This window comes from Thrips palmi, unplaced genomic scaffold (genome assembly GCF_012932325.1).
Source record: "Thrips palmi isolate BJ-2018 unplaced genomic scaffold, TpBJ-2018v1 HiC_scaffold_8, whole genome shotgun sequence".
Lineage (NCBI taxonomy): Eukaryota > Metazoa > Arthropoda > Insecta > Thysanoptera > Thripidae > Thrips > Thrips palmi.
The window spans coordinates 4416015-4429816 of NW_023144635.1; the positions used below are offsets into that span (position 1 = coordinate 4416015).

At 64.0% G+C, this 13802-nt stretch overlaps 1 protein-coding gene and 1 long non-coding RNA gene across 3 annotated transcripts in view; both read left to right on the plus strand.

Annotated features, from left to right (window-relative positions):
* The first annotated feature begins 10914 nt into the window (after positions 1-10914).
* Positions 10915-13802, plus strand: part of LOC117653472 (titin homolog) — a 30056-nt gene continuing 27168 nt past the window's right edge. For both annotated transcript variants that reach the window (XM_034399158.1, XM_034399160.1), the window contains exon 1: positions 10915-10954. In XM_034399158.1, the coding sequence (XP_034255049.1) occupies positions 10918-10954 (37 nt within the window). In that variant the 5' untranslated portion in view covers positions 10915-10917. The remainder of the gene's footprint in view (positions 10955-13802) is intronic.
* Positions 12392-13704, plus strand: LOC117653477. The gene is made up of 3 exons (XR_004588236.1): positions 12392-12752; positions 13411-13506; positions 13589-13704. It is a non-coding gene; the product is annotated as an uncharacterized LOC117653477 (long non-coding RNA).

Below are 13802 nucleotides of genomic sequence, written 5' to 3' on the forward strand. Positions count from 1 at the left end.
TAGGGCGTCGAGGGAGGCCTTTGACCGCAACTAAATTGGATGCAGTGACCGCTCAAAGTCAGCAAAAACGGTGATTTTCTGAAATTCATTCACTTTTTGACCATTTTTACGAGACCACTGCTCCCAAACTATCAGCGGTCACAGCCTTCCCGAGGCGGGGCATGAAAGAGTAGGGTCTTCAGAATAGTAAGGCGTCGAGGGAGGCCTATGACCGCAACTAAATTTGACGCAGTGGCTGCCCAAAGTCACTAATATTGAGGTCGGCGCTCAAATAATCCCCAATATTTCCCAATAATCAACATTATTATAACCTCCTATAATCAGTGATAAATAATAAAATAATCAAAAGAAATCACATGTAATCATATTCTAAAGATAATCAGTGTACATGTAAATCTTGAGTTGGCTACCCCTTGCTAGTTTAGCTGAAAAAGTTGCCTCCCTCCATCGGAAAGCAAAATGGTCACGTGTTCAGCACCTCCCCGACGGGGCCCCATTGCGGTGTGACGCCGATGACTCAGTGCTGCACGTAAGTCTGGTTTTGCGTCGCCAGAGGGTTGCTGTCGTGGTGACACCGCAAGCCTAGGCCGTGGGCCTTGCCGTGGGCCCTTCGTAATAAAGGTAGTGCCATCCCAGAGCAGCGCTGTGCACGCCAAGGTAAAAATACGCAGCCCGCCGCGCCCCGCACTGCGGTCCACCACAGCGGTCCACCCGAAATCGCGCGCAGCGCGTCGCCAGCGCGGCCAGCTGGGTAGCCGCCGACCGGTGGCCTCTCCGCCCCGCCGCGCCCCGCCCCGCCGCCCCGCCCTGCGGATGGACGCCAAAGGTCGTTTGGCTCTGCTTCCTCTCGCCGGGGTCGCCCTCGGCTCGGCCTGCCTACACTAGCCTAGCCCGCTGGAAGATATCCAGAGGCCCTCGGTCACCGCCCCCTGGAGCCGACCCACGGGTAAACCGTAAACTCTAACGCGAAATCTCGAAAATGGACGAAACCTTCGACTAGAAAGCCCACCGGGCTGCTCTCGCTGCTCGCCGAGTGGGTCTGGAGGCGGTGGGCGTACGACTCCGTCCCCTAGCTGCGCGAACTGCGCGAGCGGCGCGCGCTGCACCGAGGCTGCCGGACGAACTTCGCTGGACACGCCGCGTTGCGGTGCATTGCGGCGCAACGCGGCCACCCACGAATGGCCTGAAAAGTGACACCTCGTCACACGATCTGCAACCCTGGCAGGCTGTGCGTGCATGCGTACACACACACATGTACTCTGACGTGCGTGTGTGTGTGTGTGGTGGCCTGCGCCGGCCTGATGCATGGCTGGTCCAGGAGTGAGCTTCGGACAGCTTTGCTGCTAGCTCCACCGTTCCAGCGCTGACAAACAAAAACAAAAAAGACCCCGTCACGACGCACCACCGCCTTGTTTTTTGCGAGATTGCCGCAGAGGCCTATGAATAGGCTTGGCTCTGGGGCGACGTCGTCGTCATCGTCACCGTATTTGCGGCCGGCCGTCGGTTCGTTGCAGGGCCGACCTTATCAGCAGGCTCATTCCGAGAGTTTCTCTCGCTCTCACGGGGCGTCCCGTATGGGTGCGAGAGAGACAGAGCCACGAAAAAGACTCACGGAGTAAGTCTGCAGGACGGCAGCGCGTTATCGGGCCACCGGCGGGCGGACGTCCGCCGGGAGGCTGTTGTCTTTCTGGCGCGTTTCGGATCGGGAAGCGTCTTCGGTGCATCTTCGGTGCGTCGATGAGTCGGCTGGTATTCTAATCGGACGCGAGTGTTGCAGGCCGGGCGTGGCGGGGCGTAGCGGGGCGTGGCGGGGCGTGGCGGGGCGTGGCGGGGCGTGGTGGAGCCGGGGGAGCATGCCGCTTTGTCACATTGTCGCGCAAGTCAGCGCGAGCAGGCGAGAGCATGTTGTTGCGAAACGAATAGTGCGGCGCCGTCCAGGCCTCCAGGCGCTTTATTCAATCCCGTGCTGAGTGGTTCCGCCGGGTTCCGCCCCTGGAGTGCGCGCTGCTCCGCCAATGGAACTGCCGCTATGGCCGACTCCAGGCAGTGCAGTTCCAAAACGGCCACTTCAGTGTGAGTCTGGTCAACCACCCCTATCGCGTGCATGAGATGAATCGAAAAACGCACCCAGAACTCACTCATCGTCAAAAGAATTAAAAGGAAACGGTAAGTAAAAAGATGGTAAACAAACTACCTGGTTGCACCGTACTACAATCTACGATCCTTTTTTGGGTGCCAGGGTTTACAGCACACCGCGGAGTACGGTACGCCCCGTTTTCCTGTTAAAAGTACAGCCTTTCTTTCAGTAACAAGCCTATTGGAATTTAAGGCCGAAGTTTTCCCGCAGTGTGAGTGGCTAGGCTGGCCGTCACGGAAACCTCAGCTCTTTGCTCCCCACGCCGGACACCCCGCCCCGCCCCGCCCCGCCCTGCCACGCCCTGCCCGGCACTGCCCGGCGCTGCATCGCCCCGGCCTAAGATGGCCCGTCCCAGCCGTCCCGGCCGTCAGGATAGACAAGCAGACTGACATGCCGGCCTAGAGTATTTACCGCAGCACGCAACAAAAATGGAGCCGAGAAAATAAAATACCTGAACGTCGGGTGAACCGAGTAACGCCGGTACGTAGTACGTACGTTTCCTTCTCCGATAAAGTACAGTCGGCTACACTGGTGCGCGCCCAGCCTAACTCAGGGTTATCTCGTGGGCCGGGAGACTTTACACGCGCATTTCGTTTACTGGCACGGCGGCTTGACTTCTGAATGCCTGAAAACCTTTCCGCTCCGAGCAAGCCCTGCCTGGGCTGCACTTGGCTCGCTGCCGTCCGCCCGCCCCGCCCCGCCGTCCGCGTCCAGCCCGCGCGTCTTTGCGCAGAAACTGGGCCAATTAGATCTCATCCATTCTCGCTGATCTTTAAGTACTGCGTCCGCGCCACCGCTGCCACTGTTGTGAATGGGAGGGACCTCGTGTGTGCGGCTGCAGCGACTGCAGCCACCGCAGCGACTCCCAGTGTGTCACTACCAAGGACGGCGCGCTGCAGGCGATGCAGCGGCTCGATTCGGCATTCGGCGCCTCCACTTTACTTTTGTGCAGCGCTGCAGCCGCGCACTCACGCGAACACGAAATGCATGCACTCTCGGTGCATAGTCGCAGAGCGGTGCCCCTGCTGTGTACACACACACCGTGCACTCCATTGAGTTGCCGGCCAGGGAGATAACACCGCGTGGTCGTCCACTTTCAGATTGGGGAGTCCGCCGCCGGCGGGCGGACGGGCCGACGGGCACACTGCGACATTGACATTGGCCCGGCCGAGGGACGGGGGGCGGGGGCGGGGTCGGGGGCGGGGCGGGCGGGGCAGGCCGCGGCTGGCACCAGCAATTGAAGCAGACGACGCGGACCATCCCACCTCTCCCCACCTTCCCCGCCACGACACGCCGCCACGCCCCGCGGCCGCGAGCGCTGCGCAAAACCAGCTGTGTACCACCGCACTGCACCGCCGTCGCGGATGCCGTCGTTGCCGTCGTCGTCGCCGTCGCCGTACTTGCCGTTCTTACCGTTCTTGCCGTCGTCCCCTTCATCGCCGTCGTCACCTCCGTTGCCGTCGTCACCGTCATCGCCATCGTCCGCCCCACCTGAACGGCGTGACGGTGCCCGTGTTGGCGGTTCGGGCTGTGCGAACGGCTGTCCGACATGGACAACATGACCCTGGTCGAAATCCGCGCCTTCAACGCCAGCAGCACCGGCGGCGAGAGCGCCGTGGCCGTGTCGGTGCGAGCGCCTCGCCGCCTTGCGCAGCGCTGCCCCGGCGCTGCCTCTGCCTTTCCCAGCCGTCCTTGCCTTTCTCCAGGGACTGGACCGGGCTGGGCTTGGGAGGCTCGGGCTGGCCGGCAAAGGCCGGCAAGGGCTTGTCATTCCCGAAATTCAAGTCGGGCCGGCCGGCCGGCCTGGAGCCGCGTCGGAGCACAGGCCGGCGGCGCGCCACCCCGCCCGGGTGGAGGTCCTCAGCCGCGGCCGTCCCTGCGCGGGGCGCGAGGCCTCGGAGGGGTCCACGTGGTCCACGCGGTCCACGCGGCCTCGCGTCGCCGGGACTCTCCTCGTCGTCCTTGCGGCCCGCCGCGCCGCGCTGCCACGTGCGTGCAGGGCCGAGGCGAGGGCCGAGGCGAGGGCCGAGGCGAGGGCCGGCCGCGGCCTTCAAGGGCCGATGCCGTCCCGACGGCCCACCGGTTCGAGGTTCGAGTCCCAGCCAGGGGAGGACTTTCGCCTGGCGACTGCGTGCTGAGCGCTGCGCGCTGGCCGCCGCACGCGCGGGATGTGGGCAGTAGCATTGAGCGCGGCGTTACTGCTGCGCTGCGCCGCGACTGCATTCCGGCTTTGGCGCGGCAGTTGGCACGTCTTCTGAGGCAAATAGACAGTGGCGGCACGGCACCTCACCGTCCGAGTTATCGCTGTTCATTCACTCGTTCAATCGCGCGGCGGTGGTGGCTGAGGCAGTGGCCGTCTCCATTCCGAAGACTCGCAGAGTGCCCTCGTCGCGAGGCCTCTCTGGCACCTCGCGGGACGGAGTGACACTGCAGGGAGGCGCCGGGTCAACAACGCCAGCGCCTCCGCGAAACGCACCGCGCGATAAGCAGCCGGCCCGCTTCATTCGCGTGATTCATTATTCCTCCATTGTGCGGCGAGAGAGACAGACAGAGAGAAACACGCTGAGCGCCTCGGATGCCCTGTCAAGCTCTCGCCACGCCTTGATCGGGGAGCCCGTCAGCGGTGCTGGCTCGGCCGGGGGCTGGGGCTGGGGCCAGGGGCTAGGCTAGGGGCCAGGGGGCTGCCCCCGCCTAGGCCCGCCGGCGAGGAGAGGCTCTCCACGGCCACGCCGCCCCGCCCACCTGCCCGACGGCGTGCCCGACGGCGTGCCCCTCGTGGGCCCCCTCATGCAGGCCGAGACAACAGCGGAGGCTCGGCGACGAGGAGACGCGCGCCAGGCAGGCCGCCGAGGACGGCGCCGTGGCCGCGGAGCAGAGCGGAGCACCCCGTCGTGCCAGATTACGCGGGTACCGCGAGTCCCGCACAATGCCCTCGGGATGCCCATGGCAACGCAAAGCCAAAACGCCAGACTCCCTTCGCGTCGCGCGTCGCGTTGCCAAGGGCGACGAGGAGGCCGACCGGGGTAGACCGGGATGCCGGGATCGGCTCCACGGCGACCTACAGACTGATTCTCAGAGTCGTTTTCGTCGCTCTGTCTCTCTCGCACCTGTACGGCACGCCGCATGAGCGCGAGAGAGGCAGAGAGACGAAAACGACTCAGTCTGCTGGGGCGGTGGCGTCTCGTGCTGGACCAGAGTCCACTTTGTGATACAATGTAGACGCACCGCGCAAACTAAAAAGTATCAAAAGTAAGAAGGCCAAAGAACGTGTTTTAGTTGTTGGGGGACTTATCTCAAATTATTCGTCCGGCGGACGCCACCGCCAGACGCGGGGAGGGGGTGGCCGGGTGGTTTTCCCTGTGTTTAACCGGTTTGGCGGTCGTTCGTTAAAAAACAGCAGAATAGTGCGAAATTAACCACGGTTAGCGAGTATAAACTAGATTTGTGAAGACACTGCGAGACACTTGGAAGGTCTTGTTTGCCGTACCTGTTGAAACCGAAAGCTCATTCGAAATTATTTATGTCGCATCGAAGCTCGATGATAGCTCAGTATAAAAAAAAAAACAACAAAACGAAGATGAAGCTAAAAACACGTGAGTTGAAATCAAGATTGGCTAAATAGTGAAGAGCGAGAGAGAGAAAAAAGGAAAAACCGGTCCCGTAAAAAAATAGTGGTAAAAAAAGTTGTTTGCGTAGATCTATTGGCTGCGGGAGGCGAAAAAAAAAGTGGCACTGTGATGTAAAGTCGCCAACGCCCAGCCGGGATTCGAACCCACGATTGCCAGTGAGTGGGCGGGAAGGCATGGCGGGCAGGCGCTCTCCAAGACTAATCCTGGCCGCGGCGTGGCGTCGCGTCGACGCAGGGCCGAGACACATCGCCGTGATAAAGAGGTTGTCACTCCCGTATCAAAAACGGGTGGACTCGGCTCTCGGCCACCGAGATACCAGGCAGGCACGGCCAGGCACGGCCGGGCAGACGCGCTTTCGTTCACAAGGAGGGGAAACGCCCCCGAGGAGAGACGCGGACGCCTCCAAGTTGTGTAGAAACTACCGTCGCAGAGAAGTGCTCATTTTCTGACTGAAGCGGGTAAGACGTGTGCGTCTGCTCACACATTCATGCACCCGTCAGCGCGGCGGCAAGGCGGCAGCGGCATGAAATGCGGAGGCAACCGACATCGCCGACATCGAACGCGCAAAATGAATTAGCCGACGGCATGCGCACATTACGCCGAGTCCTTCAGACGGGCTGCTTTGCATGCTGCCTGCCCAGGGGTTGCCTACCTTCGACACCCCGCCTCCCCTGCCGGCACGCGGCACGCGCCGCATACGGGATGCAGAGGCCAGCAGCCGGCCGAACAAACAAACCGAACAGAACGCAGCAAATCATGCGAGGGAGCCAATTTTCGCGTGACAGCCGATGGACTCGCCTGCACCGCAAAGCACCGCAGACGGACAGGCAGGCAAGGCTCATCGCGCTGGCGATGCATGCAGACAATGCGATGCGGGCCGGCACCCCGTGCGCCCCGCGAGTGCGACAGAGACAGGACGACGCAGCGACCTGGGCGGCGGCCGGCCGAGCCTCCAGGGCTCATCAGTGGACTATCTATTTCGAGTTCCACACATACGCCGCTAAACCCACATTGTTTTTTCCCGACCGGTTCTAGTGGCCGAATGTGGACGACCGCCTCGCACGAACGACAACATCGCGTAGTCCAGCGGCCGGCCCGGGCCAGCCTCCCATCCCAGCCTAAGCAGCCTAGGCCCCCGCCATCGCCCGCCGCCCCGCCGCCCCGCCTCTTCGGCTAGCTACGGACACACGCGTAGCCGGCACCAGCCGAGACACTAGCCCATCCCAGAGAGCAGCATCTTTCTTCTTTTTAGACTTCTTCTGCCTCTCCTTCGTCTTTTTCTTCTTCCTCTTCATCTCCTTCTGCTCCCCCCGCCTCTTCTTCGGACTTCTTCTTCCTCTTCTTCTTCTTCTTCTGCTCTGATTCTTATTCTTCTTCTTTTTTGAACAATAATCCACTTCGACCTCTCGTTGAACGGTGGTCCCCTCCCGTTTGACCGACGAAGCACTTTCTTCGCCGTCGCCAAAATGAAAACGAAAAACAGCTTCCGCCTCGCGATGATGCACGAGGCCGGCGTGCCCGTTCGAGGGAGTTTCCAATGTTGACGAGCATGACACTCTCCGACTTGTGTTTGTCAGCACAGATCGCCCCGCCCCGCCCCGCCCCCTGACCGAATCTTCGGGCGCTCCCCGCCCGCGGTCCGCACGTCCGCACCCACCCCGTCGTCGCCGCGCCCGGCGGCCACACGAAACACCAGCTAGGTGCGCTTGCTGGACCGCGGCGCCGATAGCTTGGCGGCGGTGCGTCGCCAGGACGCCAAGACCCTCCTCCTGGAGCTCGCCCGAATGCCGAGGGTGCCGGCCGAGAGGCTCTGGGAAAGCGAAAGCTCGTCGCGGGGCTTGCCGGCTTGCCTCCGCGCGGCGGGGGATGAGTACGGCCGGGACGACGGACAACTCGGGCAGCGCGTCGTGCACCGGGCGGCTCCGCTCTGCTTCCCTGGCCTCCCTCTCCTCGGCGAGCTCGCGGGTGAAAGGTCTCGCGACGCGGCGCCGCGGCGATGCGGTGACACCCTGCTGGGCCCGCCGGTCCCGGGCCGGGCCGTCCACCCAGCAGGGCAGAGGGAAGTCCCGAGGTGGCCGATGGCTCCCGGGGCGCCACCGCCGAGCCACCGTGCCAAAAGCAGCCCTGCGGCGGGGGCGTGCCGAGGGCCGAGGGCGGGGGGGGGGGGGGGGGGAATCCTTCCCCTGGCCACTCACCAATGATCGGCAGGAGCAGGGACTGTTGCTCGAGAAACGACTTGAGCGTGGACTCCACCGAGACAGGTGACAGAGGCAGGGGCAGGATGTCTTCGCGCTCGGTCATGGCGCCACGGCGAGACCCTGCGTCACGTCACTCGCGATCAGACACAACGTTTGCCCTTTCGCCGGGGCGGGCGGGGCGGCGGCGGGGCGCCTCGGAGCGGGCAGGGCGCTGTGAGCACGGCGTGCGTACCGTAGCGTACCGCGAACCGCGTACCGTACCGCGTGCCGGACCGCGTGCAGTACCGCGGACTGCGCGTGACGTGACGCGGCGCGACCAGGCGCAGCGACCAGGCGCAGCGCGGCTAGGGGCACTACTAAGGCCCTGGCCTGGCGCGCTGGCGGGCCGGGCTTGCTGGCCAGCCGACACACCGCGGCACCGCCACTCTGCGGCCACGCCGAGGAAGGCCCGGGCGGTGCGAGTCGAGCCGCCAGCCCGCCAGCCGAGCCCGGCCGAGGCCGGCCGCCCGGGGCCGAGCCGAGCCGGACACCCGGGACATGTGGGGCCTAGGGCCTACCGTCGGGCGTCGTCTGCTACACGCTGCTTGCCGCGGCCGCCGCGCCGCAGCGCCACCGGCAAGCACCGGCCGGGCCCGCCGCAAGATGGCGGCTGCGGCGCGGAGCCTGCCTGGCGGAGCCCCACCGCGTCCACCTGTGTTCCACCTCGGACGGGGTCACGGGCACGCACTGCGAGGGGTGGGCAGGACGCGGTGCACGGCCCGCGGCATGTCGCTCGACGACTCTACCTAGGCCCCTCGGACACCACGCGACCAACTTAGCAATATTCGTGCACCTGCGGACACATGGTCCAAATGAACCGCATGCAGGAATGCCCCACAGCAAAACACGTCGCACTGGGCTGCGCTTACGTCGCCGCGGTGGGGCGGGAGTGGTCACGCTGGCGGTGGTCGGCGGCAGCGTTACGTGTTGCAACCCCTCTGCCAAAACCACGGCCGTCACGAGCTCAGCACGGCACCGCTGACCGCGCTTGGCGCCGCGCAGGCAGCGGGGGCCAATGTTGATGCAGGGTGACGTCACGGCGCCCACCGAAAACCGTTTTACGAAAACGGCCGCGGGGCGACGCGCGGGGCTGTTCGGGGCTGTTCGGGGCACGGACAGGAGGACGCGCCCCGCCACGTCCCGCGACGCCCCACCCCGCCGCGAAGGACGCATTTAGATCGCAGCTCGACCGCGCCGGCGTTTCGGGGTGAGGAGCGTCCGCGGCGGTCCGCCATGCGCCAAAGCACGCCGTCCTCGTCGCTGCCGGCCGCGGGCTGCGGGCCGTGGGAAGGAGGCGGCCACCCTCCTCGCCGCGTCGCCGCGCACGCAGCCCTCATAGACGCGGCGCACGACGCGGCCAAAGAAAAAGGAGAGTGATAACGTCCCTACGAAACGACGGCGCTCACCGTGTCCGCGCCGAGCCGGGCCGCAGCCGGGCGGCACAGGGAGAGGGCGCGCTGCACGCCGGGCGGGGCGGGGCGGGGCGGGGCGGGCGCGGAGGGGCGGTACCCCCAGCCTCCCAGGACCACGTCAAAGCGGCGCGGCGGGGCGGCGGGGGGGCCGGCGGGGCGCAGAGCCACAGCACGCCGCGACCGGGGCGGCAGTGCGGCGTCGAACTTAGTTCCGACGGGACCGCGAATTTCCCCCAATTTAGTGAATCGTTCGGCCGCGCGCGTGGTGGCGCGTGCGTGTGTGTGCGTGCGTGTGTGTGAGTGCGCGTGCCCACCCCGGGTGGCGGCACACCCGGCGCTGCGGGTCCAACCCCCGCGCGCTCCAGGCAGGCGTCGACGCGGCGTCAGCGGGAACACGCCGTCCAGGAGTATGCCGGCAACCCCGAGGATATGACAATCACAACAGGTGAGGCTTGCCGGGGCACTGGGCGCTGGATCACCTCGTGTAGGGCGGGGGTGCCGGCACCGGCCCCGCCGACACGGCGACGCGGTGGGCTCGTTCCGATTTCATTGGGAATGCCGGCCGGCTCAGGTGCTTCAAGCCCCGCGAGGCGATGGCAACACATGGAGCGTCCCGGCGAGCTTCGAACCCGCGTCGAGGAAGACGCCGCACTCGCGGAGGGAGAGGGTGGCTCCACATGAACGCGACCTGTGACGCGAGGCCTGCATTCGGTCTGCAGCGCGCGTCGTCGTCCCCACTGGAAATGACTCCCATAAATGCAAATTATGCTGTAGTCACACGAGAGATTTTCCTTAGTCGTTCTATCATAAGGTTTCGATCTCTGACGTCTTAAAATAAATGCTCGTAAAATTGGATAGAGGGGAGCCTCGTCGCTGCGTCGCGCCGTTTTCGCGCGGCGCTCGCGGGGCTCATTAAGTCTACTCATAAACGCGACGCCTAATGCGAGGCGCGAAGCACGCCGAAGCACGCCGAAGCACGCCGAAGCACGCCGAAGCACGAGGCAGGGGTGTAAATCTTGGCGAGTAGCGAGCTAGGGAGGGGCGCTTTGGCTGCTTTAGCAACGTTAGCTGCTTTAGTTGCTTCGGCGTACGACAGCCAGTGTGGGCATGAACCTCAAGGCAGGGAAACACATGTCCAAGTGCAATGGGAGAGGTCACAAGCCACCTGCATTTCCTCGTTGGCCGTGTGGTCGTTTGGACCTTCAATATTGCCTAGGGTAGGGACAATGCTGTCTTGTTGTCAAGGCGGGCTTCCAGTAAAAGTATCCGCCCCGCTCGAAAAACAAAAGTCGATACGAATAGCGACGCGCGGTGTGGTGCAGGCCGGCCGGGCCGGCCGGGGCACGGGGGTGAGGTGCCCGCGGCCTGGCATGCATGCTCGCCACGTGACAGGCCGTGGTGGGGCAGGTCGGGGCGTGCCGGCCGGGGCGGGGCGGGGCGGGGCGGGGCGGGGGACACAGTGCCGAGGGGCGTCGTGGGGTGCAGTGCAGTGGTGTACCGCGATGCTCAGCGTCCTGAGCTGCGCGCTCGACAGAAGATGTAAGTCTCTTCTGGTGGCACTGTTTCGTCGTTCCGATATCGCATCAAAACTAGGAAAGTGGCATCCGTCCAGCAGCGACTGCATTCCCTGTGCCGGTGTGTCCCGGTCAGCGGGCCGCCCGTCCACGTGTTCTATTCCTCCACCCTGTGCCGCACGGTGGGCCAGAACACCGGTGGGGGCGGTCAAAAACACGGACGCGTTTAAGAGCTCCAGAGTCACTAAACTGGACTTGAACCGAACGTTTAACCCCACCAATGGACTGCTCTCCGAACGAGGAATCCAATGGTAGGATCACACGTTCGGTTCGAGTCCTGTTGGACGACTCTGGAGCTCAAAACGCGTCGGCAGTTTCATCGGCCTCCACCAGCACTCTGTGTCGCCGCGATACTCTCCTGGTCGAGGGAATACCGCGTGCGGGCGGCACGGCGGCAGTGCAGTGGGCATTCCCGGCAGCGGGTGGGCCGCGGCGATACTCCGCGCGCCAGACGCTCGGCCAGCGCGGCGCCCTGGTGCCGGCGCCGGCCGCTAGATGGCGCGGTGCGGCCGCGCGCTTGTCGCCAGTGTACCGGCCCGTGTTCCCAGCCCGGCCGCGTCCCGCCGCATCACCTGCCCCGGTATTAATAGGTCATTAGTTCACCGGGGAATGGGATCAACCCGATCCGCCCTCGCCCTTCGGACGCGGGGACTACGGCCAGCGGCCTGCGGGTCAAGCGGTGGACAGCACTGGCTGCTGTTGACCGAGTCCGGCGGGGACACAACCGACGCCTTCCATTGGAAGTCCAACTGCCGGCTCGGTTAGGCAGCTAACTCGGAGAACTCCGGCTAAAACAACAATCCTACAGCGTGCCTGTGCGACGCGCCTGGCCTGTCCTGGCCAGGGCCACCAGGACCAGGGCCGCCATCCCTGGCCGCAGGACGCAGGAATAGCAGCAACGTTTTCAGCGGCGTGCCGCGGCGTGCCGCCTAGGTCTATTTCGGGGCCACCAAAAGGTTGCGGAGGGCGAAACGGCGGCGGGGCGGCTCGCTACGGCCCGGCGGCGTCTACTAGAACTGCAATGAAAATGACCGGCCTTTCGGCTCGCCGCTGCGGCCGCACTGTGTGCCTGCACACTGTGCGTGCTCTGTGCCCGCCCGCGTTAAGCGCCTCGTTTGCGAACGCACAGCTCCAGTGCCTGACGGGCCTGACGGCTGACGGACGGGCCGGACTGCACCAGGCCGATTCCGCGAACCATGCCGTCTCTCTCGCGCCCCCGCGGGACGCCCCACGAGTGCGAGAGAGGCAGGGCGACGGAGAACACTGCATAATCACTCGCTTCGCCGACTGCGCCGCGCGTTTTAATTCTTGACGATTCCCTGTGGCTGCTTCCCTCTTCGCTCCGCAGCTCTCCACCGAGCACAAAAGCTTAGCAGCAGACTGATTCCGAGAGTCGCTTTCGTCGCGCTGTCTCTCTCGCACTCACGGGGCGTGCCGTGCAGGTGCGAGAGAGACAGAGCGACGAAAACGACTCTGCAGCTCACAACGAGGCGCCGCAGACAGCAGGGGCAGCGGAGCTACGCCACTTTCCGAATGCACTCTCTTCTTGGGCGTTTTGTTTTGCCGTGTTCCTGCCACGCGGATTAGAGCAGTGCTATTCTCTTTGGCACACTGCTCCGCGCTGCCCGCGCCGCTCGTTGTGTTCTCCGTTCCCCGCGTGGACCGGAGCGAACGCGAGCGAACGCCACTGCAAGTGCTCGCCTAAGCCGCGTGCGCCGCACCGTGTTGGAGACCAGAAGAGAGGCACCCGCCCTGCGCCCTGGGTGAGTCTCTAACTACTTTCCCCGACTGATTTGCTGCTGCCACTTGCTTCCGCCTCCGCCCGCTTGTAGGCTGGTTCCGCGCACTGCGCTATCCGTCGCTCTGTCTCCGTCTCTCTCGCATTTACCGGAAGGAGTGCGAGAGAGACGGAAGCGCCGACGGCGATGTGTGCAATCGCTCTGCAGGCACTTCTCCTCATCCCTTGTGCCTCCCCTCGCGAGCGCGTCAGTCGAACCACTCGGCATACCAAGGGATTTACGACCAGCAGGGCGACTAGACTAAGCCTCCCACCCAATGCCCCGGCAATGCCCCCACCCCCACTGGCTCTGGCCCACTGGCAGGCAACCCTCAAACCGCTCTCTGCCGCCACACGCGAGACTTCGTCCTGCACCCTGGACCCGACCCTTGCACTTTTCCTGCCTGTTTCCAGGCCCCAAACTAACGGCTGCTTACGTAGGACGCGCCATCCTGGGTGGACATGACTCGACAAACAGCACCAAAATTCCAAGTCGAAGAAAATAAAAAGACACGATACTCCATCAATGCACGATACCGTAACAGTTGCCCCTACTTAACAGAATACCGTCGACCTATTCTTTTGTAGCACACATTCCACCATCAGAATGCGAAATGTTGGCTGAAGTCGGGGTTGTGTTCCAGGAGGCATCCGCAGGGCCCTGCCAGGTCTCGCGCAGCCAGTCACCAGACTCGCCAGGAAGCCCGCCAGTACACCTTTGCCACTGCCATCCCGATCAGGTAAAACGCGAAAAATGCTCTTCTTTCTTTCTGAACCGATGGTTCCATTTTGTTGCCTGAATTCTGTATTCCCTGTCCGCAGCGCCGATCGGCAATCAGAATGGACCCGCCCTGCGCAAACCCGGGGTCAGCCCGGCCACCGCTCTGACATGGCAGGGTAATACCGTGACAGCAACGGGAATGCACTACTGACTCTGGGCGCCTCCTCACTCTCCTCGTCCTGCTCCAGGAATGGCTGAGAGCGTCCGCGCGGCCGCGGCCCGAGCGTCGCGGCGCGCCGAGTGCTGGACGCGGCT